General features: G+C 46.0%; 1 protein-coding gene across 1 annotated transcript; it reads left to right on the top strand.

The window, feature by feature from the left end:
• Positions 1 to 688: 688 nt before the first annotated feature.
• TNFRSF11A (TNF receptor superfamily member 11a) lies at positions 689 to 25,687 on the top strand (the record flags this gene model as incomplete). The annotated part of the gene is made up of 10 exons (XM_080639687.1): positions 689 to 748; positions 13,506 to 13,587; positions 14,048 to 14,173; positions 14,728 to 14,871; positions 15,850 to 15,943; positions 16,317 to 16,411; positions 17,008 to 17,115; positions 18,779 to 18,831; positions 20,468 to 21,326; positions 25,305 to 25,687. 10 exons carry the CDS (start codon positions 689 to 691, stop codon positions 25,685 to 25,687), a joined length of 2,004 nt encoding a protein of 667 aa, XP_080495813.1.

The following is a 25,687-nucleotide window of genomic DNA, read 5'->3' as shown; positions in this document are numbered from 1 at the left end:
CTCCAGCTGTGCCAGAACGCTGAGGCTGGCACTCGCAGGGCTGTTGCATGGGAGCAGGGATGGGATAGAGCACGGGACAGGATGGGAGGCTTTCCCCATGCCAGGGGCAGGAGCCAGCAAGAGGGCGGTTGCGCCAGGGTGGATCGAAGAGTGAGGTGGGAAGCTGCCCGAGGCCTGGGATGTCCTCTGACAGCGTATGGCAATATCCAGAGGTGGGGAGGAGAAGGCAGCGGTTGCAGGCAGATGCAGGGCGAGGGATGGTGCCAGGTAAGAGGAGGGCTGGGATGGGAGGGCACAGCAGGTGGGAGGCAGATGGATGGGTGGCCCTGCTGAGAAGGACCGGGAAAGCCGTCTCCATCGGCAGGAGGAGGGACATGGGCACGGTGACTAAACTTCTTGTAAAAGGGGGTGGAGAAGGGAAAGGGAGGGACAAGAAGAGGGGGGGGAAGCCTGCATGTCAGGGCTGAGGAAATGCTGTGGGAACTGCAGCCAGGCACTTTTTTTTATCCTTCTTCTTCTCTCTTCTCCCCTCGTGTAGCTGAGAGGAAGGAAAGGAAGAAAGAGAAGTAACTGGCTCAAATGTGCCTCGCTCTGCTGCCGGGGCGCCGGGGCTTGGCTGGAAGGATCTAGTTTCTCTTCTGTGGCAGGAAAAGGAGCCACAGGAGGAGGCAGAGACGGACACCCAGACATGCCCGCCCCGTCAGGCCGCTGGCTCCTTCTCCTGTGCCTCGCTACTGCTGGCAAGCAGGTAAGGGTGCGCTGCCAGGGTGAGCGGGAGCAGGGGGAGGCGGGTGCCGCATCACAGCCCGGGGAGTTTGTTGCTTCGCTCGGAGGAGGTGGCGAAGCGGGATCCCGCGGCATCTGGCCCCTCCGGCACTGCGAGAGCGGTATCAGCACAGCAGCTTCGCCTGGCTCCTTCTGCCTCCTGGTTGGTTGGGTTTTGGTTTTGTTTCTCCCCCCCCCCCCCCCCCCCCCCCAGCAGCTTGGCCGGTCTCAGCCTTCGCTCCCTTCTCTAAAATCAAAATAGCCCAAAGTTCGAAAGGAAGCCGGAGGATCTGCAGGGAAAACAGCCCGCTCCTGCCCAGGGAAGGGTGTGAGAAGCCAGAAAATGTTTGCAGTGAGGTCGCTGAGGGATATAATTTGCATGCGGAGAAAAACTAAGGCAGACTCCACCCTACCAAACAGATGTATACAAGAAAGCGTGAGCACTCTTGCTCCTCCGGTGTAGGGTGAGCCCAGCTGCAGCTTTCCAGCATCCCTTGTGCTCTGACCACCCCACCATGCCCAGTGCAGGCTCCCCTGTGCGGCCCCGGGAGCGGGGACCATGTTGTGACCCCCTGGAACACTGAGGCCCAGATCTGCTGTGTAACCCTCTTGGAGGTTCACGTGTTGCTCAGACAGAGCTGGGAGCCAAGCCCCAGCCCCAGGTCAGCGGCCCCACAAAGGCAGCCCTTTCCTTTCGAGGGGAAAGAACCGAGCAAGGTTTGGCTCTGTGGCTGTTTGCAAACAGAGCGTGCTCGTTCTGCAGCTTCGCGCAGTGCCAGGTGGCTAATGGTCAGCGTGCTTTACGGTTGGTGTCATTGCTGGTCTTCCCCTGTCTTTAGAAAGACTGCTTTCTACAGCCAGCTCTTGCTGAGCCTCGTGAGTGGCACACGTTGGGCTTCCTCCAGTGGTTTAGATTCTGAAAACAGAATCTTGCTTTGCTTTTTCTAATTGTACGTCTTAAAAATGACTCCTCTCCCTTCAGGTTATTTAGACCCTCCTAGACTGGCAGACTGTCTGCAAATCCTACAGGCACTTTATTTCCTCCATTAATCAACATTTGGCACCCTCGCTACCATTTGCATGTCTTTCATTTGAACGTCTAGTATTTCTCTGTGTCTCATTAGTCTTGATCAGCTGTGTCACTTTTAAGTGCCTCCATCACTCAGTGCCGTAACTGGGCCATGGCCGCATTCCCTGAGAACAAGGTGCAGCTTCATGAAAAACACGAGTCAAGGAAACAAACCAAAACAAAAACCCTCTGGTGTCTACAGCTTACAATTTGATGTCTGACCGCATGGTCGTGACAGCCCTTCCTCTGGATCCCTGGTCCTAAATATGTTGCCTAAAACCACACAGGCCTTTTTTCCCCCTCTAAAACATATGTTTAGTTCTGACCATCTTCCCTCCTTAGGCTTCTCCTCAATTGCTGCTTTCCAGGTGCCCTCCATGTGTATGTGAATGAGCTCACATGATTCACAAGTGAAGTTAACGTCGTAGCTTTCAGGTGGTTTGTTGTGTTCCTCAATATTTGCTGTATCTGTCTCCCTGATACACAGCCCTGGTGTTCAGGACTGTGATCAGTGCAGTCTGATGAGCAGACCTCAGTATTCTTCATACCTTTGCTTCAGGTCACTAACTATTGCAATTTGCTTCCTTCTGGAGCCATTTGGGTTTGGGCAGTTGTTCCCTTTGGAATCTCCTTGCTGCCTGGAACCTACTCAACTCTAGACCAAACCTTGTAAATTCAGATTTCCATCCTATAGCTCCCAGCATGTTTTGGATACCCTGAGGCAGGACCCAGGAGGACAGGAGGAGCTCCTCATTATTTCTCACCTCTCGATTCATAGCTTTTCAGAGGATGCAAAACAGGGAACTTGTATTTATTTGAGGCTGATGTATAAAGACTTTCCACTGCATTCAACACGTGCTTAATTCTGAGTCTGTAAGTGGTTGGACAGGATGCAAATTTCCACAGCCAATGCTTTGGACAAGCAGCAGTACAAAATAGTAGGGGATAAGTCATACTTTGTCAAAGAACCCATTAATCTAATATTCTGTATTCTAATAACCTGCAAGGCAAGCCTGGGGAGATGCTGTTTCCAGCCAGCCTTTCAGGTTCTCCTTTGTTTGACTGATCTGAACAGTGCTTTCTTGTGAGTGCTGTTTTCTGATGGAGCATATTGTAAGAGTAAGCGTGGCAGGGGTGAAGTTTGTACAATGCACTTGTTAGTTTAGAGTTGATAATATGGTGGCGTAGTCATAGGGCAGCGATATTTGCAATGTATTTCCTGCAAGGAAGGAGAAACTCTTGGAAATATAAGTTAATGAATACCACAATTCTGCTGAGAATAGGCATGATCATCGTCATCATTTCACCAAGGAGGAAACAGGAACAGAGACTTCGTGACTTGCTCTGGGTCACACACCGAGCGTGGAGCAGCTCTGCTGGGAGCAGGGCTCAGCCCTCCTTGTCTTGTGCTTCAGCCACAAGATGATCTTTCCAAGTGGTTTGTCTTGAGTGCCTGTCAGAGGACACGGGGGTTTGCTTCCTGAGGCACCATCTGCTCAGCTTCTTCGTGCAGAGCAGTCACATCGCTTTCCTTGCTTAACACCGGTGAAGAGCATAAATGTTTCTATCAGATGGGAGTTCAAGTCTGTGGGAGTGTGCATTAGCAAATATACAATAAACCAGTTACCCGATTTAATGCCAAGGACTCCTCTTCCCCTCTGTGGCAATGGGATGGGTTCTTCCACTACTCCGTAATATTTACTTTATAGGGCAAGTTGGCTCACTGAAAGCATCTGGAAATCTTTGTAAGATAGAAATAATTTAGCCAAAATAAAGATTACTTTTAACTTCCTGAAATACACACTCTTTATGATGAGGGAGGGGGGTGAAGAGCATAAAAATGTCCATGCTGTGTTATATCATGGGCTCTCCTGGTCCAGTATTCCTGCTCCGATCAAGGCCAAAGGAGAATTACTCAGTAGAGCAGAACTTTTACAATATCTGATCTAAACTCCTGGATTTACGCTGTTAACAGCATGGGTTTCAAAGTTACTGTAATGCAGCCAGTTCATGTGTGAAAATGCCCTTGAATTTGTACAGTTCTTGCAAGCAAAATGCGAAAGTTTTCCTTGCTTTGCAGTTTCCTCCAGCACATGTGAAAAATCTCATATAAAAGCAAAATATACGTGTAAGAAACCTCTGCCACTTCTCTGTTCATGTTAAGTGTCACCTTCCTGATGTAATTTCTTCTTTCCCACAAATGAGACCAAAACAAACCTTCACCACATTTCACAAGTCAGTAGGAGTCAAAGCTCATCATCCATCTCGAGGGCACTGACTGACATCATTTATGGTGCAGGGCTTTTTTCTTACTGTGCCAGAAGGAAAACAGAACAAGAAAAAGCAGATCCATCAGAGAGATTTAACTGTGGCCCGAAGGATCTGTTTCTATTGCCTGTTGATGTCATCCCAAGCACCCTCAAGCTCAGAAAAGTGGGATGTAATCTGACCGCTCTGCAAGAGCCAGTGCAGACGGTAAAAGGGATGTGTGCGTAACTACTGCGTAGAAAATCGCAAAACCTCAAAGTGGTGCCCTCTGGCATTTGTACTTTAATGCTATTTAGAAGAATCGTATTTGAGTCACTCTGCTACATTTATCCATCTGTTCCTTGTGGTGGAAAACCCTGCTCTACGAGGTACAGGCGTAGACACGATGAAAGGTAACCCCTGTTGCAAGGGTGTCCTCGTCCTGCATCTGTCTGTATGACTGGGTTTCCAGGAGATGTTTGCGGTGACCAGAGCCACGAAGGTTCCTGCCACCACATCCTGTTACCACAGAATCCAGACCTCCTTCCATCAGGGCTCCTCTGCAGTGCAAAGGCTGCTGGATGCCTGAAGGAGGGGGTTGCTTTAGAGGCTGGTTTAGCTTACTGGAGGCAGGCAGTGAGGAGAAGGAAATGCAGATGGTTCATCATGCCCTCTGCTGCAAGCGTGCTTCTTGCTTAGGCTGTCCCCTTCCTTTCCATGGAAACTCAACTTGCCGGCTGCTGCTGACTTCTGCTGCAGCTGCTCACCCTCTGGTTTAAGGTTGGCATTGCCTGCACAGAAGAGCAGCTGCTCTGAGAATGGATCATTATTACTGATGGAAAGCACAAAGGCAAATATTTGTATGTTATAAAAGCAGTATAACAAGTGCTGTTTGACCAGGTTGCACTATGGACTTGGGTATGCCTCAGTGTGTACGACACAATAGTCTGCCTGCAAGAGCTTGCCCCTTTTTATGATTTTGAATACGGTCCAAAGCTCATATAGTAGAAGAGAGACTGTTGCTGGACCTCCACGAGCTGCAGTGGCTGGGAGTTGCTGGGTGGGCTGCAGGAGGGAATCCTGCTCTGCACTGGCACCCAGGGCAGGCTGCTGTTGTGTCTGTTCCATGGCAGCAGGGTTTGGTGTGATGCTTCAGCTCGGGGCAAATGCAAGTTTCCTGATTTGTTCATGTGTCATCACAGCATGTGGTCATATTTGTGATGGGATTCTGCGTGAGGGCTCAGCACCGCACCGGAGGAACAGCGCTGACTTAGGCCTGGTGCTCTGGGACATCCTGGTCTTTGTCCCATTCCTATGCAGCCTTCCCAGCTGCTCTTCACAGTGCTTCCCGTGGTTACCTTTTCTGTTTGCCTTTCCAGGGCGTGAGTTATCTGGGCTGAGGGCTTGGCTTTCTTCAGTGTTTGTACAGCACTTAGGATGTCGTGGCTGCAAACAAAGCTAAAGAGTCATTAATCACCACAGGATAGAGCCATGTCCATTTCCCACCAAAGTCACAGGGAATTCTGACCATGCGGAGCCAGGAAGGGAGTGGATACATCCCCCGGCCAACTGCCATCACCCAGGCTGCAGCATCAAACCAACCCTCACCCTTATTCTCTGGGTCTTCTTCTGCCTGCAGTAGAGGCATATGCTCTGCACCATTTGGCCAGATGTGTTTGTGGTGCTTCCCAGCCTCTTCCCTGCAATATTGCCAAAGGAGAGGCTGGAGCAGGGGCTGCTGCAGAGGATCACAGCTCAGCGGGCAGGCAGAGAGATGAGACCCAGAGCCATCTCTCCATTCTGCAGAACTCACTGGCTGCTTCTCCCCTCTTAAAATCGCAATCAGGAACCCGGGCAAGGCAGTGCTGGGTAGAAGAGCCAAGCTGGCCGGTTTAATCCACTCTGCAAGAGCTGATGAGCCAAGGAGGGAAAAAAAAAATGAGGTCATTCACCCTCACCACTTTGTGGCTACTCCAAAAGAAAAAGAAGTATATAGGATCTGTTCAAGAATGTCAAAGAACAACATGTGTGACTGCAGATGGGTGCAGGATATATTTAGTCAGTGGTCAAAGTGGAGGGAAAAGAAAAGATCTCACATGGAAAAAAAATACTGTGAAGTTTTGTTAGGCAACCCGTTAATCTGGGATGCAGATAGGGGAAAATGTGCTACTAGGTTCATATGAAGTCCTAAAAATTGCTTATGCAGCACGCAAAGGAATCTATTTTGAGCATGTTATTTTGCTACGGCAAATAGCTTTGCCTTATGAGCACCGTGTTCTTCATCATGTTCTTTCATTGGTCAGGAGCAAGGTTGTGATGAGTCCTTGAATTTGCTCTCACAGAAAAAATATTCTCCCCTGCAATAACACATGTAGCAAACCAGGCTGCTCATGGAAATGAGCCAGAGCCCATCCAAATCAGGGAGGAGTATTTCCACCTACTCGACTGGTCCATGGACCCCAGACGGTGCCTTGTGGTAACACCTAAAGAGTAAATGAACCAAGTCCTGAGTAATAAAGGCAGCAATTCCTTCACGATGGAGAAGGTGCAGATCTGATCAAGCAATGCTTACTGTAATTCACACCAAGGCAGAAGAGTCTGTGAGTATTGTATGTATCCCTATTATACAGCTACTGTCCAGAGTAAGGGCTGTGGCCCTACCACTACTCTTTGTAGTTCTGCCTGCAAAATATTCAGCATTTGTTCCATATGGAATGCTAAAATCCAAGAGAAGGATGCCAAAGCAGAGAATCAGGTGGTGAAAACAGGCTTCCCCTCTTCTGCACAAGCTTTTTTATTCTCCCTGGCATCTCAGCTAGGATTGCAGTATCTTGCTTCACAGCGTAGGAGACTAACATGGAATCACAGACTGGTTTGGGTTGGAAGGGACCTTAAAGCTCACCCAGTTTCAAGCCCCTGCCATGGGCGAAGGCACCTTCCACTAGACCAGGTTGCTCCAAGTCCTGTCCAGCCTGACCTTGAACGCTGCCAGGAATGGGGCAGCCACAGCTTCTCCGGGCAGCCTGTGCCAGTGCCTCATCACCCTCACTGTAAAGAACTTCTTCCTAATGTCTAATCTAAACCTACCCTCTTTCAGTTTAAAGCCATTCTCCATTGTCTGATCCCTACATGCCCCTGTCCCTCCCCAGCATCCTTACAGGCCCCCCTCAGATACTGGAAGGCTGCTATGAGGTCTCCACGCAGCCTTCTCTTCTCCAGGCTGAACAGCCCCAACTTTCTCAGCCTGTCTCCATACGGGAGGTGCTCCAGTCCCCTGATCATCCTCGTGGCCCTCCTCTGGACTTGTTCCAACAGTTCCATGTCCTTTTTATGTTGAGGACACCAGAACTGCACACAATACTCCAAGTGAGGTCTCACGAGAGCAGAGCAGAGGGGCAGGATCACCTCGTTCAACCTGCTGGTCATGCTCCTTTTGATGCAGCTCAGGATACGGTTGGCTTTCTGGGCTGCGAGCACACACTGAAGCCGGCTCATGTTAAGTTTCTCATTGACCAGCACCCGCAAGTCCTCTTCTGTAGGGCTGCTCTTAATTCGGTCTCTGCCCAGCCTGTATTTGTGCTTGGGATTGCCCTGACCCACATGCAGGCTGGAAGCAAAGGTACATAAACAGCTTTTTAAGCATAGAAAATCCCCATTGAACTTGCAATCTGACATCCAGAAATAGGCCAGCCCAAGAAATCTCTCATGGTCATTTATTCATTAAGACTCAACTTCAGTTGATGAAGCATGGAAAAATAATCTGCAGAACTAATCTGCTGAGTGCTGCTGTTGCACCTGTTTAATCCAGAAGAGATTTGCCTTTGCAGGCCTTTTCACAAGAACATCTGCGTATTAGCTTTGTTAATGGCATTATTCTGCTGGGTTTATTTCTATTTGTTATGGACTGTTGTCTTGCTGCCAGGCCTATTTGTTACGTGTTTTGGTTTGGTTAGCCTTTGGGTTTATGCTTTCTGATTCATCTTTAAAATATTCTACCTAGTGGCTGTTAGTCTTTCAATTGCTGTGGCAGTGAGGATGTGTAGGATTAAAGCATGAGGTTTTGCACCAGAGCACAATGTGCAGCTGCTACCCACCACCCAGCCAATGAAAATGTTTGGTGTACCTTTCTGGCTGTTGTATGCAGATGATTGTCTCTGAATGATGAATGCTGTGCACGTGATAGTGAGCTTTCAGCCCACAAAAGAAAGCTGGCTCATTCGCAGGTTCAGTCAGTAGCCATTCCAGCCTTGCTATCTATCACTTCTGTCATCTCCCATCTGATACACCTGAGGTTCCTGCCTGCCTTACCCACACCTTGCTGCTGTGAAAAGTGGTCAGTGCGGCACTTCTCCTTCACATAGTCTGCTGGCTAGAAATAACTCTGGTGGGTTTGAGATTGGTGAGTGGTCCTTCCCGCTGATGGAGCAGCACCTGTACTCAGGTGTTTGCTTTTTGTTGTGCACTAAAACAGGGGGGCAAGGGGAATAGTTAGGATGGGGCTCCGTTTGCCTGCTTTCTGGCTGCAAGTTACTGTTTTCTCTTGACCTCTTTTACTATCGGTTTTATCCCTCATGTTCTTTCTGGCCACTTTAGGTATTCAGGCTCTAGTAGGGTTTCAAGGACCTATTTTTAACAGTGAAATAATATTTAGGATTTAGCTGTTGCCATTTCCCGGATATATTTTACCACGTGGTGGTATTTCTGTGATGTGGTTTACTGGTCACTGGAAAATTGACATCACCAAAGGCATTTCATTCACAATCTAAGATTTTTATGATGAATTACAGACCTGCAAGCAAATAAACTGGAATTGCAAAGCTGAGACTTGTGTGCTGCTTTGATCCAGTTTTTATTGACAGTGGAGACTGTCTATGAAGGAACTGTTGCATTCAGCGTCCATGTGATTATGATTAAGCCTTTAACATAAGACTCCTCTTTCCCCTTGTAAACCCAGAACTGTAAAAATTTCCAGCATCATTCACTGTGCATGTTTCTGTTATGCACCTCAGCAGAGCGCCAGGGAGCACCAGCCACAGAGCAGCACCCATCGAAAGCCACATTCTAGTTTTATTCTTCAATAATTTTCCATGCAAGCCTCTGAAACTGGCAACAAACTGCAGCAGTCTAGGGTTTGCTTAGCGATACTGAAGACCCAGTTCCTCAGGTAGGAAGCTGGAAGGCTGCGGGCACACAACCAGTACCTGCTTCTTGCATTTGAAGAAGAAAAAGCAGCAGGCAACTGCAGAAAGCCATCCTAGCTGTGTACCAAGGTGCTGTGCTTGCAGAGCTACTTTGGATCAAGAAATGCTGGTCAAAGCTCAGTCCTCTTGATGAAGGTGAATAAAGCCCCAAATCCACAGAAATATTATAGTTCTGCAGCAGGCAAGTCTAAGGACCAAAAAGCAAGTGGTTTGAATAAACTCAGGCTCCAAAGTACGAAGAAGTGTTGTGTAAGGCAGGACAGACTGTAGTTGTTTCTCCCATAGGTACTTTGGTTCTGTAATACTAAACAGAGGGAAAAAAAAGTGCTTTGCCCTGTGAAATGATGACAGATGACTTGAATACTGTCCAGCAACAGCTACAGTGATCAGGAAGGTGTCATCTCAAGACAGTTACCCCTTGACGTGTCCCTCTACATCTCAGGTTTTTTGTAAAACTATGATTATCACTAATGAGCAATCCTCATTGAGGCCTCAGGGTCTTGTTCAGAAGTGACATGGGAAAAAGACTGTGGAAACCCCCGAGCTTGTTCTTCCAGATTTTTTCTTTTAAAGGAAAGAGGCCCATGCAACTCTATCTTCTCTGAAATGTCTGTCTGGACGTCCATCTGAGCGAGAAAGTAATTTTAGCATCCATGACACACAGCTTCTGCAGCCATCCGATTGCTCAACGGCACAAAGAATAAATATTTCCTTAAGCCTGAGGACAGGAATCGGAACGCTGCTGGTTCCCCCTTCAGAAGCACCTGTGTGTATGTGTTTTTTCAAGGCCCGAGTAACAGAGTGGTGCTTTGTAGCTCTGAGTCATCGCGGCTTTCTAACCCTACAAGCACAAGCACACTCTTGCTTGGCGTCCTTTTTAACAAATAGGCAAATAAACAAAAACCAACAAAGAGCTGAAGGTCTGCCTGCAGCTTGACACTAAAGCAGTGTCCTCCCGCAAATCTTGACATGAGCATGCCTGCTTCCCCAGAGAAGTCAGGGGCACTCATGTGCTCAAAGGGTAAGCAGGTATCGGCATGCTTTACCAAACTGGATCCGCAAGACCTGGAGGAGATTTGTCTTTTTTTTGCCTTCAATTATTCCTCTGTCAGATATACTTGTTCTGAGGTAATGTTAACTACCTGAAGGTAACTAGAAGACAAGCTGACTCGAGTTAGGAACTGGTGCAAATCTGTGTGCTTTGCACACTTTAAAAGGGACAAATTAAATTTACATAGGATACCTACCTAGAGTGCTTTGAAGCACTCATTTGCACGTGGTGGTGGGATTTAATGGGCAGCTTCACCAATAGTGAGACAGTTAAAGGAACAGCCAGGTTGGGTTTTGTCTTACCACTGCAGAGGAGGTTGATGGCACCTCATTCTCTCAGTATTGTCCAAATCACTCTGACCCACAGGCCAGCAGCCGATGAGAGGAAGGATGTTCCAGGGGTTATGAGGCGAACTTGAGACTTGGGAGACTTGGTTTGGTTTCCTGTCACCTCTGTGAAGCTAGCTGGCCTCTGGGTGCAAGTTCCTCGTCTGCAAAATGAATTACACTTCCCCGTCTCAGAGGGACACTGTGGCGGGAATGCGCTGGTGATGGTGAAGCATCAGGTCATCGTGCACGAGTGCATCTTAGCTGCCAAGGGAAGCCGATGTACAGTTTGACAATGGGACACGCACGGTCCCCTGCAGAAGAATAAACAAGGGACAACCCATCTTCAATGGGGCTATGTTAGCAAAAGGGCCCAAGTTCAGCTCCCACCCTAAGAAAATCCCAAGTTGCTTTTGTTTCCTTTCCTGTCCTCTCTCCCCCTGCATCCTGTATGCTTGGCAGGCCCAGCCAGTCCATACCAGTGCAAAATCCCTTGCCTTTGTGAGGAGGCTGTGCTCACGTGGGGGTTAGCACATGGATGCTGAGAGCCTTGTCTTTACAGCACTGAGTGTAAATCAAAGGAGGGAGAACTGTAGCTCTGTGAATGCATTGGCTTGTGTGAAAAGGGGAAGGACACAGTCGCAGAAGAGACTACTTGTTGACAGAGAATGTAGATTTATGCAGCTGTGAGTTATACCATAACAATAGCTCTTTTTATACGGTAAAGCACAGAGGTATGAGATGATTTCTAAAAGGTGGCTGAGCAATTTGCCTGCTCCACTAGCCTTGGCACCAGGGAATTGCTGCTTCTCCTCAGGCTGAGCTGTGATTCTCAGTAATTATTCCAGAACTTCTAGCTGAACGCTCTTTATCTGTATATCCTTCCTTAAAAAGGATGACTTTGCCCTTGTTTGACACTTCAGTGATTTTTTAGTCTTTTCTTTTGAAGAGGAACTACCAAACTGGGGCAAACAAGGAAGGAGAGGACATTCTGTGACAAAAAGTGAGTGACCAGACCTGTTGTTGGCCTCATCACTTTTGTTGCCTTTTCAGATGGCTGGGAATAGGGAATCAGTTGCTCAAGACCTTCTCTCTGCTGCTCAGTCCCTCAGCATTGCCTCAGTCCTGTGCTGGCCAGCTTAGTGCTTCAGCGGACACCGCCTGAACAGCGTTACAGAAACCGAGCTCCTTCGATGACAGGAGTGTTTTCAGTGGTTCCTCTGGGACACTGAGCGGTGTCACTGTTCCACTGCCAGGCTGGCCCAGCTTTCCATTTCCTAGATCACCTCCTGCCTTGCCAGCACTGATCGTTATCCTGTGGTCCTCTTGGGAGGTGCTGCACAAACACAAAATGGAATGTTTGTTCCTAAACCTGTATAACCTAATCACAAGATGGGTACTACTAATGAATGCAAAGAGACCAGGAAATGGGGAGACCGCAGAAAGTTTCTTATAAAATGAGGCTTTTAATTTGACCTGGGATTGGTGTAATAATAAAAAAATGGCTTTAAGTTGTTCATAAACTGCAAAAATATAGAAACTCAAGACCTCTGACTTGAGGTACTTATTCTGTTCCAGGCACAGCTAGTGCAGTTTTGATAAAAACAAGTCATGCACCAATCCATGGCTCAAACTCCAAGCCAAAAGATGGTGTTCTAAAGAAAAATATCAACCTTTTTGGTCATGTGTAAGTTACGAGACCTTCCCAGCATTAGAAAAGGGCAAGATGCTTAGGGATAAAGATTTTCTATTTAAAGAGATCGCTGTTGCTGAAACTAGAAAAGGAGAAGAAATGAAGTAAAGACTTAGAGGAAACAAGAGGAGAATGCTAAGTAGAAAAATAGAAACCAGTGTTAGTACTATGGCTGTCTTATTCTATTAGATGGCAAAAGCTTCCTTTACCCAGCAGCAGAAGCTTTATTGCAGTTTTCTCGAGGTAAATGAGATTTTAACAACTGTATCTAATAATGAAGGACTGCTTGCTATGGGTCAGATTTTGAATCATCTTATCTATTGAAAGATCAACAACTGTTTGCAAGGTGTTAAGTTTGCCTGAAGGATTGGTACTGGGGGACTCCTGGGCAGATGAAGCAGGGTCAGTGAGGAGGAGTTTGTGCTCGGCTGTGTGTAGGACCAGTGAGCAGGGAGGGCATGCGAAGGCCCATAAGTGCTAGAGGCAACACTGCTACCTACAGTTTCAGGTGTTTTGGGGCTGGTTTAGTTTTGAGGAGCAAAAAGCTGTTGTCTTAATTGTATCATCTCTGCAGGACACAGTGGGAGCTATAAGACACTGCAAAATTAAAGCCCAGTATTTCCTGGCGCTAGCCAGGGGTGTTGTATATCCCAGTAGGAAGCTGAGAACTTCTTCTTTTCCAGCAGTATAAATCATTCACCTTACTTGTTTGCTGAATGTTATACCTTAAAACTGTCAGTTGCTCAGGTCTTGGTGTGAGGTCATATCTGTGGAAGAGACTACGGAATTATCTCTGTGCCAATTTTTTTTTTCTTTACAGTTGTTTTAAAGTCATAGATTTCAAATAATAGAGTACTGTAAGAAAAGGTTATATAGCAGGCCAAAAGTTCATGACAAATTGCAAGATGGTGTTATTTATTTACCGCCCGGCTGTATTACAAGTCCCTGTGTGTACAGCATCAAGTACATATTCTTAGCATGTCTACAAAGCGCCTTTGAAGTCATAAATGTTAGGTAATTTTTACTGCTTAGCTATCAAAAACGCTATACAGAAGGAATGTTTTCCTCTTCTCTGCCAGCACCATGACTAGGCGGGTCTGAAGCCCTTTGAGTATACTGGTTCTCACGTCTTCTCTCTCCTTCCTTACTCCAGCTGTCACTACAAATTACTCCGCTGTGTGAAAGCGAACAACACTATGAATACTCTGGACGGTGCTGCACAAAGTGTGAGCCAGGTACGTGAGCACTGGGCTGTAGCAGCTTCAGAACTGAAGAGCTCATTAAAACCAGCTCTGTGAGCCAGTAAGGCAGCTTGGTCTTGTGACTCTGCTAATCTATTGGCAATACTCTTGCAGGTACATGATTTTAGGCTTACGAGTGCCTTCTGGTGCAGGAGTGGCCCTGCTGACCTCAGCAAAAGCCATAGTAGTTATTTTGTTGGGATAGCACTTAACCACTGCAGGAGACAGAAAGCAACTTGATTCTTGTGCACATAGGTAGGGCTGCTCCCAGGCCATAAGCTTTGTGAATGTTTCAGTGCCACACTAAATGGGGGCCTGACTGAAGAAGTGAAAAGGTGCCCGGAAGAAATGATTGTCCATAGCAGTGTTAGCCCAATCTGTTATTTTCCCTAAGCTCCTTAGACAGCTAGTGTGCAACTTGCAAACAACCTACTTGTCCTTCTGTCGTTCACAGGAAAGTATATGTCTGCCAGATGCACTGGTACTTCTGATAGTGTGTGCAAGCCATGTGGCCCAAACGAGTACATGGATGTCTGGAATGAAGAAGATAAATGCTTACTACATAAAATATGTGATCAAGGTGAGCTGTTCATATTGAAGAACCTTTCCATCCAAATTAATGAAGCACAAATATGGGAAAGTAGATCTAGGGAAGTGGCTTTGTTCCGGTAGCCAGCACTGGAGGCTGGGCTTGGAGAAGAGCCTGATGGAGAGGGCGGTCCCCAGACAGCAGAGCTTCTGTGCTGAGCACCGCAACCATAGTCTCCATGCTACTGGTAATTGTTATCTTCACTGGGGCCATTCAGCTCCTGTGAGTTGATCTTAAAAGTTGTCCTTTTGCCCAGCATACCATGCATTCACTTCCTCTTAACACAGTCATCTCACCATTGCAGAAGCTCTGTTTATTTCCCGCAGCAGCAACAAGGAAAATAAGCATTGTTCCGGAGTGCAGTCAGTGAAGAGCCCCCCTGTGCTGATCAAGGGTCTCCTATGCTTCTTCAAAGATAACATTTCCTCTAATATGGGTGGGTTTGCTTCTGGCATTTAGACAAAGCCAGTAGACAGAACAGGAGGTTCATAAACTTGAGGCTTATTACCAGAGACATTTTTACACCCATCTGCTTTCTCTTTCAGGGAAAGCGTTGAGAGAAGTGAACCCAGGGAACAGCACTTTCCAGAGGCAGTGTGCTTGTACAGTGGGCTACCACTGGGATGAAGACTGCGACTGCTGCCAGCGAAATACCATATGTGCTCCAGGATTTGGAGTCAAACATCCTGGTAAGATACAGAAAGGGGACATACAGAGTGAAATGTCCATCCTTGGCCTACAAGGTAAGGCCAGAATTACGTGGGTTGTGATGTTAGAGAGGACACTTTGGACTCTCAGATGACTGTCAACAGAAGATGCATATCTGAGTTATCTTTACTACTGCATATAATCCTCCTGGACTATTTGCATTTTGAAGGCTTCTATATTTGTAGTTAAAGTAGTATCTTGGATCAAGTGATTTTTACAAGATACTACGTGGACCTGGCACTAGTTGCAAAGTATTCAGTGTATTTCTGATGCTTGCTGAGGTGTCTGACTGTGAGTCACTAGGTCATGCATTGCTCCTGTGTTCAGAACAGCAGTCTCTATTCAGAGAAGCAATCTTCAGGGATTGTTCCTGAGGCTGGATTTGAAATCAGGTTTTGTTCAATGAGTTTGCTTTGGCATTTTATAATGTTATAAGCAAGCTGAAAGTTGTAATGAGCACTGGGAACAGCTGTGCCAAGCATGTGAGGAACCCCAAAAAAGCAGCACGTGATAGAGTCATGGAGGATGAAATGCTGCATGGGCTGGAGCACAGTAGTGCTGTTTTTAATCCAGTCTAGCAAGTCCTGATACAGCATTTTGTTTACTGTGGCTTCACAGAAGTGACAAAACCAGTTAGTGTCGCTGTCTGTGGCATAGCATTGACATGAGGAAGTTAATGGAGGGGGAAGGATATAATAGCTGTGTGTTATTTCACAACAGCTACAAATGGCTCCTGGTCATTTCTCATTTTGATCATGTAGAGAACTGCTCAGGTGAGACTAACATATTTTTTTCTGCTTACATGTGACTGTGATTGCTGCTCCAATGTAATCTAAGATCCTTCTCTTGTCAGGGAAGCTTTTGAGGGCGGGGAGTGGGGTGAAGCAGGAGGATGATCACCTTCTCCTCACCTGAAAGGAAATTCAGCTATGAAGTTTTTCTTTCTTTACCACACACAGTGCAACAAGACCAGGACACAATGTGTATACCATGTCCCAGAGGTTACTTCTCAAAGGTCGCTTCATCTACTGACGAGTGTAAATCCTGGACCAAGTAAGTCCCTGTATCTTGTAAGAGGACCACAACAGGCAGGAGACTGAGAGAAGCTTGGGTAAAAGCATTTTTCAGTGGGGCTTTTCAGGCTGTCTGCAGAGCACACAGAGCATCTCTGTCGGTAGTGCAGCAATAAAAGCATTCTCACACTGAAGCTTGAGTTCTCTCTCTTAGAGTAAGAAAGAGCAGTAACAACAGAACTGCTGATTTCAGAGCTGATGCAGCTGAAAATAAAGATAGTATCTGAGGTTCTTATGGGTGGAGAAATGCAGGAGAAATGCATGTTACAACAGAAAGTGCTACTCTGCATAAATGTAGGAGCTATGACAAGCTTCCTCTTTGAGAACCTAGGCTCTTTGTCTTTCTTTTTCAGCTGTACAGCTCTGGGAATGACAGAAGACATGCCTGGAACTGAGAAGTCAGATGTAGTTTGTGCAGAATGGAAGGTGCCAGAGCCATCGGAAGATGGTACGTGTCCTCGTACAGGTTACCTGTTAGAAAGTGGCAGGGAGGAGGAGGGATGTGTTTACTAGCGGTTTTGGCTGGCTTAACTCCATTCCCATTGTGGGTGACTTTCAGGAGAGCTGCTGTAGGCCCAGACCGCGTTCTTGGAAAATCCCACCATTAAAGATTACTCGAAGCCTTGTGGCTCTAGGGCCCATGTCTACTGCTAAGCAGAGCTTTACACCTCCCACTGAAACTGCATGGCAAGCAGCAATGCTGTTATACCCATGACCTCCAGGGGAGAAAGCACAGCCCATGGGCTGCTGGCAGCTTGAAAGAGGACTTCCAGAGGAATATGACTGGGTCACACCTCTCTGAGACACAATGACTCTGTTTTTTTTATAGAGATGGCTCTTCTCTTCTTTATAGAGATGATACCTTCAGTAAGGCTGCTTGTCACAGAATTGCATGAGTGCTAAAGCTGTTATCTTTATTACTGAAAATCAAATAGGAAGGAAAAAAAATCTGTCTTGTGGAAAAGCAGATGAAATGAGCAAGGATTGTCATACAGCTGAGTACAAGCTGTGTGTTGATGGCACTATCTTTTTTACATCCTGCAGGAACAAACCAGATCTTATACGTGTTGATTGTCGTCTCGTTTTTTGTGGCACTAATTGGCATTGTCATCTTCATCGTATACTACAAAAATAAGGGAAAAAAGCTGACAGGTATGTGTAGCTAACATATTCATGCATGTGACAACTGCATGGCTCTCTGTGCACTCTGATTTCATGGATAACTACCATTACCATGTTTAACTACATGCTGCTCTGCACCACGTGGCACAGAAAAGCCCTTGGCCAAAGGGAAGCAGGCACAGACACAGGGACTTTCACCACCTCTTGTCTCCTTTGTCCCACTCTCCCTCCTCCCCTGAAACCAACATCTGGACAGGTTAAAATATGGATTTCAAGACAAAGACCTGTTGTGTATTTGAAAACATGATGGAGGCAGTGTTTTTAGCTGAAGTTCTGGTGAGGTATGGGGGAAATATTAGAAAGAAGTAGAATAAACAGTAAAATAAGAAAATTAGAAAAATTTCAGCAAAGACATGCTGAATGACGTTGGGGTTCTCAGTTTATTATTAATTCAGTGGAATTACCTTCAACAGTTACTCAACTCTGTGTTAAGCCCCGGATCTCCTTAGTTAAGGACATACCCATATTGTTCTGTTCACATTTTATTTTCTCCCCCGAAACACAGAATGTTTTTCCTTGTGTAGTTTTCCCATTGTCTCCTTTCCCAAGCCCTAGCAATGTATGAAATGTTTTGGGAGCAGTGGAAGGGAAGAACAGCAACCCTGTCTTGTAAAGTATATTTCAGCCTGTGTTTTAGAAATCGGGTGCTTATGCCACACTAAACATGGGTTGTGCTAAATCTGGAATTCCTGGGATGGGCTGGAGGAAATGGTGATTCTTCTTGCAAACCAAATATGATGCAAAGCAGGTTAGGGGGGAGTTCTTTTTATTTGACATTTCTATTGCCCTGCTGTTCTGCAGTGAGAGTCCTTCATTGCCTTTGGGTGGTCAGTTCTGCTAACCAGAGCCCCAGAGGCTTGTAGGCTCAGGAAGAAGCTCTGCCTGCCTGACGAGACAGGGAACTGATGGTAAATGTGCAGGCTCAACATCAGAAGAACAGAGTCATTGCTGGGAACTGGCAGTGGCTACATAGCTGATCTATCTTCAGACATACAAAACCAGCAAGCGTACATGAGATTCGAGCCCTACAAAATCTTCTGAAAGTATAAACAGAAAACAAGAATTGATAACTCTATTAAGTGACAGCCTTTACCATAAAGTGTGTTGAACTTAAAGCTTTTCCTTCGAAAATGCTCCAGTTAAATGAATTTCCTCATTAAGTACACCCTGATTAAGTGAAATAGGCTGCATTTGAGCCTGCCATCCTGTGGTTTCAGTGGCTTACCCTCTTCTCCCCAGGCTCCTCACTCCTGTCTGAGAATGGCCTTTTGGCCATCCATGTGACTTCTCTTGAAATAGACCATACGGCTGCAAGCGGGTCGGTACTGGGCCAGTCATAGCCTAGTGTGACATATGACCAGGAAAGAAACCCCATTTGATGTGGAACACAGTTTAACTGTGGTCTATTTTAGGAGTTTGGAAACATTTGTTCCACAGAAATATATTTGTGTTCCAGTTACAATGAATCCTCAGCTAGAGTGATGCTGGGACACTTGAACAGTCAGTAAAAACAGTCTTGCTGGCTTTTATTTAATATGATATTGTGGACTGTGCATGGCTGTGGGTGTTTTGGTTTGTGGCTAACTGCAGCGCCTGCTATATGTAACAGCTATTCCTTTTGTTTTCCCTACAGCAGATCTACAGAATTGGGCTAGCGAAGTGTGCAGCCAAATAAAAGGCACAAAGGTAAAGTCAAAGCCACTAGCATTTTCTCTTTGGTTTATGTTTTCCTTGCAGCATTCCTTAAACCCCTCCTGAAACGGACTCCACATTAACATTTGGCTAAAAAACAAGTTTTGAGTTCCTCCTTTGTTTTTTTCAGTCTGGTTTTCTGTAAATGTTAGGCATATGAAATCACCATTCTCAAACAGCTTCTGAACCTGCTCTCCTGTTTCCGCCAGCTTGAACAGTTGTAAAAGTCTCTGTGATGGGTAAATATTTAGGAGGAGAAACTTAAGCCCACTGGTTGCTGAACACCTGAATCTCTACCTAGCAGACAGCCTTTCTAAATCCTAAGAGCAGGAAAAGCTTCAGCTGAGTTTGCACCTTTTTATATATCAGAGTGCTTACAGGGGAGAAACCTGGACTTGGGGCAATGGCAAGAATGCCAGACATGAAAGGCAGTAAGCACAAGAGCCATCAGCTAAAGAAACTGGCTGTGAGACACCTGCATTCTAGTGCTTGCAGAAATCCTTCTTGTCTATTCAGATGTGAAAAAAAAGTATGAGATTTTTCTCTGGAAGAACAACAGATCCCATGCTTGAAACACTCAGATGGGAACACAGGTTCAAATGCATGTGCACCGTCTGCTTCACACCATGGACATGGACTGAGGTGTTCAGGTGCATGCTCTCCTCACCACCCCATCTAGGAGCTCTATCTGGTTTAGCTGTTGAAAGACTCAAATTCCATTACTAAAAAAACCCCATACCAAATAAACCCACTTTTCTGAGCAGGAAGTTCCTCTTTTGTCTCATAATTGTTCATGCAACCTCCTGCCTTGGCAGCTACTCAGATCCTCTGAGACAAAGGAGTGAATCAACAGCAATTAGTAGCTGGCAGCATTTACACTTTCTTTTTTATCCTGGAAGATCCGAACAGACATTACTGATGAAAGGTATCAGTTTCCAAGTAAGTTTTTACAGCACAACTTCCATGAACTGAAGGGAACCCTTGAAGTATTTCCCAACCCTTTTTTTTTGGGCTGCACCCAAAAATACAGCTGTACTTTGACAAGTAGTGGCAACATGAATGGCATTGTGGGCCTTTGCATTTCTTGTCCTAACATTTTCTAGGTTCAAGGAACATTGCCCATGTGACTTCTTTTTTTCTAGCTTGTCTTGGTCCCTCTGGATCAACCCAATTTCTTTCTTCCATCATTATTGATAATAACAATTTTACTCCCAGTAAGGCCCTCACCAATCAACAGCCTTTCAAACACAGAGGAAGTTTCGAAACCCTGATAAGCGGTTTGGTAAGTCCTACTGATGGTCCATAAGGAACAACAGAATGCAGTGACTCTTCCAGATTTATTAACTCCTAAGTGCCTTCTTAAGAACTAGGAATAATCATCTCCCAAAATTAAATGCTATTGCCCCTGAGGCCTCCAGATATTTTTCTGAACACCCACTGAGCCCAGCACCACTGCTCACAGTTTCACAGCAGAATGGAATTACCCCTGAAGAGTCAAATATAGCAGTGTTCCTAAACCTCAGCACCTCCACACCAAGAGGGAACTGAGATCTGCCTTTTCCTTTGTCTAGAAAAATAACCTTCTGCTGATCTATTTTGTAAATATGTTTTTCTTTTGAATTTCTTTCAGGAGCCCCCCAGAGATACATCTGTTACCACGAATACCGTGAATGTTGCTGTCCCCCAGACCTCTGAAAGCATGTGCCTTCTGGGTCCCACTGGCTCTCCTGCCCCTGGAAACGCATGCTGCACCAGTGGACATTCTCCTTGCAGGAATGGGAGCCCCAGCAAGGCACCGTGCGAGGTGGGAGGGAGCCTACAAGGGTTTTATGTGGTAACTGAGACTGATGATGACCATTTCCCACCAGTTCCCACCGAAGATGAATACATGGATAAGGATCTCAGTACCACTGATTATTTGTCCTTACCGAGCAGGACTGCCAGTAAAACTGTGTCGTCATTTTCAGAACCGATGGAGGCAGGGGAGAATGACAGTTTAAATCAGTACTTTTCAGGGATTGGGAGCACAGAGGATGTATCAGTCTCTCAAGGCTTTCACCCTTTCACAGATGGGGCACACACTGCCACGGACAAACTTCTTCAGAAATCTTGCCAATATGCCCACAGTTGCCCTAAGGAAATGGGCAACAAAGACACAGATCATTGTGCAACAAACTCTGACTCAGAGAAGATCTGCGTGAGGTGTGGCATTTCGTACAGGGAATCTCCCAGCAAGCGGAGCAAATCCTATTGTGCTGCAGCTGATAGTGCCTCTACCTCCCCAGAAACTGGATCCTATGCACAGTGCACCTGTGGCTTGAATTTTCTCTCTGCTGGTCAGAGCACGCTAGCAAGTGACCATGATATGGAAGATGCATCTTCAGATAGTACCAACATGAAGTACCAGAACACAAGCAGAAGCACTTCAGGGACAAACAGAAGCACTTCAGGGACAAACAGCAGCACTTCAGACCTCCCTCCAGCATCTGGTAAGCCCATTAGGCTTGACCTGTACAGTCATATAGGATTATTCTCTCTGCTAGCTCAGTATTATTCAGAGGTCTGATTTAGGAAAAGGGGGGGGGGGGAAAGAATGAAATTATGACTTTTCACTTAACTGCCCTGAAGCTAAAATGAAAAAAAAAACCCAACCCCAAACTGAACCCTGAAATAGTAAAGCCATTTGGTTTGTAATGATTTCTGTGACAAGTACGAGCACTGTGAGGGACCATTGTCCTGCCCTGATCTAACCAGCAATGCCAAGCACATCTTCTGGCTGTCACTGCACGGGCCAGGCAATTCTGTTACTGAAGTATTTTGGTGATAGCAGATGTGTGTATTGGAGAAAAGTGAGAAGGAGGAGAGTATAGGAACCTAGAGACTGAGTCAAGAAAGGATGCATAACTCTCGGAAGGGTGACTTTCCATTCAACAGTCTGCACTCACATTTTTGCCATTAGGTTTAAGTCCAGTTACATTTATATGGTGGTCAGTGAAATTCCAGCTGGAGCTGTTAATGTGGTGGCCATGACTGGGTCTGAAAGATTATCTTCAATTTTGTGGTTTTAGCTCTCTGTTTTAATTTGCAATGATATAGGCATTCACCTAAAAATAATTTCATGCAAACATTGTTTCTCCATGCTCTGTCTCCTAAACAGTACTGGAACACTGTTGCCAATTTACTAATTGAGTAACTATATCAGAATTGTCGAATGAAAGCAGGTGAAAAAGATCACTGAAGCAAAACTGGTGGAAGTTGTGAGCTTTTTCTGGATGAAATCTTCTTCTCTTTTGACTATAAATGTCTGCAATCTGCCTGTCATGTGTTACTAGTCATTTTAGATTATAATCTCTTAAGGTCCAATGCTTTATTTTTATTTATGTCGATGCATTGCCAAGCATAATGAGACCTTGGTTTTGACTGGGACATCTAAGGATTACTGTAATACACATAGCAGTTGTAAGCAGTTGCTCTTCTTTAAAACCATGTTATGCTTTAAAGTTTCTTACGGAGACATTCTTGTCAGTCTGCCAAAGCCCACAAGCAGCACTTTGGAAGGCCCTTCGCTCAACACGCATGCCATGTGGGAATCTGAAAGTGTGTGTCTCAATCTTTCTGAGAGCAGATACTCCTTCTGCCGTTTCAGTTTCCTGAAATCCTGACACAGTTTCACTGCCTGGTCCATACAAAATTCAGCAGTGGTAAAGAGAACACAGATTATCTTTTGTTGTTGTTGTTGTTGTTGTTGTTGTTGTTGTTGGAAGGTGACTCTGAGGTACAACCGAAAGCCAAGTCATACTTGGCCCTGCAGAAGTATTGCTTTTCTTTCTAAATCTGACAGGAAGAAGAAGAGAAAATATTAAGGAACAGTAGGGCAAACAGGAGAGTTTGGATTTAAGTGACATGCTAGAAAGTGCCATCTTGGATCTGCAGCATAATAATTTCTATGGAATTTTTATTGTGTCTGTGTCTTCAGGTATGTAGATGCTACAGTGCCATCTGGTGAAACCTGAGCACAGATGCTGTCTTCCTAATGTGCCATTTTTTAGGCACGAATGCTTGAAGGTACTGACTGAGCTGTGGGCAGCATGAGAGTGTGGGTTAGTTAATCTGCAGGTCATGTGGCTTGCTGGCAGACGGTATTTTCTGTCCACAGAATGGCCATGCCCTGCTGGCAATGCCTGTTTGCACAAGGAGTGGAATAGGGCTTAGCCATAGGTTCCACACTGAGGCACCCTGGCCACGCTGGGCTGCGTGTGGAGCTGCAGCGGCATCAGGCATTTTGCTGGGCCTTCTGCAGTGGCCAGATGGAATGAACATGCATGCAAAATAACTTTCTGTAAAGCTTCTCAAAGCAACTGAAGCCACCGGGCTTCTCACAGTCATGCTAAGACAGAACAGTTCAAGAGAGGGTGGCTTAAAAAATGGGAAGAAAAAGGCCATGGGTAATTCCATGGAGTTTTGGTTTTGGTTTCATAACGCTTAAAATGACAGTAGAAATTGCAAACTCTGTTTCTTCTGTGAAATAATCCTAGAGGACCAAAGTAAACCTCTAGACAGGTACCACTTGGAGGGATCACTACCAGTGACGGAGTAAGCCTTTACGTGCTCTTTCAAACCCCCCAAGCCTGAAGGCAGTCAGAACACGAAGCATCAGTTCATGACCACCCCAAATCATGTGTAGGGCTACAACATAAAGCATGAGTGCAGGAAGACTTAGGTGACTTGCAACTTGGAATGGTTTTCTTTGAATGCCTTTCTCTTCCAGATTCCAAACCAGCCCAGTTTGGCAGCAACAGTTCTGACCAACTAGAGACCATCAGATGCCTCAGAGAAAATTAATCACCTGCATTCTTCCAGTTCATAGTGAATAATTAGCGCAAAAATTAACCTGTCATTGTAATTACTACCATCAGGGAGTATGAAGAGATCAAAAGGCTGAAACCTTGCAAAGAACGATGCCTTCACTCATCCTCTGAACATGTCTGTTATACTTTTCAGGTTGGAAGCATATGTCTTAGTGCAGTCTAGGAAGCTCTTGTGTCTATTTTTTGTGGTTTTGGGCCTCAAATACCCTTTTGTTTCATCACAGTGCCTTCAGAAAGCAATGAAGATTTGGCAGCCACATTCAGCTAGACAAATGTGTTAATCTGCACCCCATCCCCACTGTCACATATATTTCTAAATTCTCGACCTCGTACTGAGCACTGGTAAACTTCGCCGCGATACCTTTTGCAAGTGATAGGACACCTGAATGAAGGCAAACAGTTGTTTTTGTATTCCCATTATGCCTAACAGTTTTGTTGATGGCAAACAGCTGAACCAAATCGAACGCATGGGATGCAGCTGGCAGGGAAAAAACTCCCGCAGAGAAAACTCTTATTGACACCTCACGTTAATCAACAACACTTGGAAGGAAAGCAAAGAGCTAGCAATGCAGTGGTTTAGCAGAAATAAATAGGATTGCTTGAGGGGGGCTATTTAGAGAGATGCTTGAGTGATACTCAGACTTGGCTATGAGCAGGTACGGGTTCTAACTCAACACAGCTGGAGCCCAGTGTCCTTTGCCGATGTGCAAACATCACCTGTGGCTGCTAGAAAAACAGGATTTCTCTGGGCTGGGCTGTGCTTAGCTGCAGTGAAAGAAGGAATGTCTCAAGTGTTGAGGATCATAATAAGGAAAGACGTGAAACGTCTGAAAGCTGTCAGATCAGTCTGCAAGAAATGATTAAGTGAAGCACGGCAGGAAGAACATTCCTTAGGAAGAGTGTTCATAGGCTGGGAAGATTTTTCCTTTTTTAACTTGGTTGCTTCAGTTAGATTTTGAAACTTGAACAAGTTTGTTAGTTTGTGGTTGAAAGTTTGCTCTCAGTTATTTTCTTTCTGCTCTGAGGGAAGTCTATTAATTCCCAAGCCTGGTCCTGTATAAGCTCCCTGTCATTAAGACACTGTATGACTGTATGGTCTGACGTTAAGTCTTTCAGTATATATTCAATAAGCTTGCGACCTATTCCACATGGTACGATTGATTGTTTACCAAAGGGGAAAAGAACCCCAATGTGATGCTTGGGACGCTAAAAAAATTATCTCATAATTAGAAATAATGACCATTTCCTCACAAACGGTGGGCAGAGGCACTTTGGATGCAGCTTGTGCACTGGGCAGCACGGGGGGCATGAGATTGATGCTCTCACTCTTGCTTGCAGGAGCACAACTGAGAGAGAAAATGTTTCCAAGCCTTCCAGTCAGGATCCCTGTGAGTGACTGACTTCGTCCTAAGGAGTCAAAAATGGAAATAGTGAGAAGGTCCAGTGGAAGGCATAGATTGAAAGAGCATCCTTGTGTCACGGGGAAAAAATAATGGAACAAGAGTAAAGCCACCACGGATTAAATTCACAGTGCTGAGCGTCCATCTTGTGAGGGGAAAACACTAATCACATGTGTCTTCTCTCCCTCTCCTTCCCCAGGAAATGTGACTGGAAACAGTAACTCCACCTTCATCTCAAGCGGACAAGTAATGAATTTCAAGGGCGACATCATCGTTGTCTACCTTAGCCAGAACTCCCAGGAGGGCGCAGCGGCCTCGGGGCCAAGTGAGGAGAACGTGGGCAGCCCGGTGCAGGAGGAAAACCTCAGCCGCTGTGAGACGTTTGCCGGCAATGCCCAGCACTACAAGGAGAAGTGTGCGGAGCTGCAGCAGGGCTCCTGCCCGGCCACGGGGAGTGGGGGACCACGGTGGCCTGCCGGATCCCTGTCCCAAGAGCAGAGCCCATCCTGCCACAGCCAGGCCTTCCGGCCAGTGCAGGAGGAAGGGAAGCTGGGACACTTCTCGGAGAAGGTGTTGAACTGA

The sequence above is a fragment of the Psittacula echo genome (genome assembly GCF_963264785.1).
Source record: "Psittacula echo genome assembly, chromosome: 2".
NCBI classification, from domain to species: domain Eukaryota; kingdom Metazoa; phylum Chordata; class Aves; order Psittaciformes; family Psittacidae; genus Psittacula; species Psittacula echo.
This window is presented reverse-complemented; position numbering and strand designations above follow the sequence as displayed.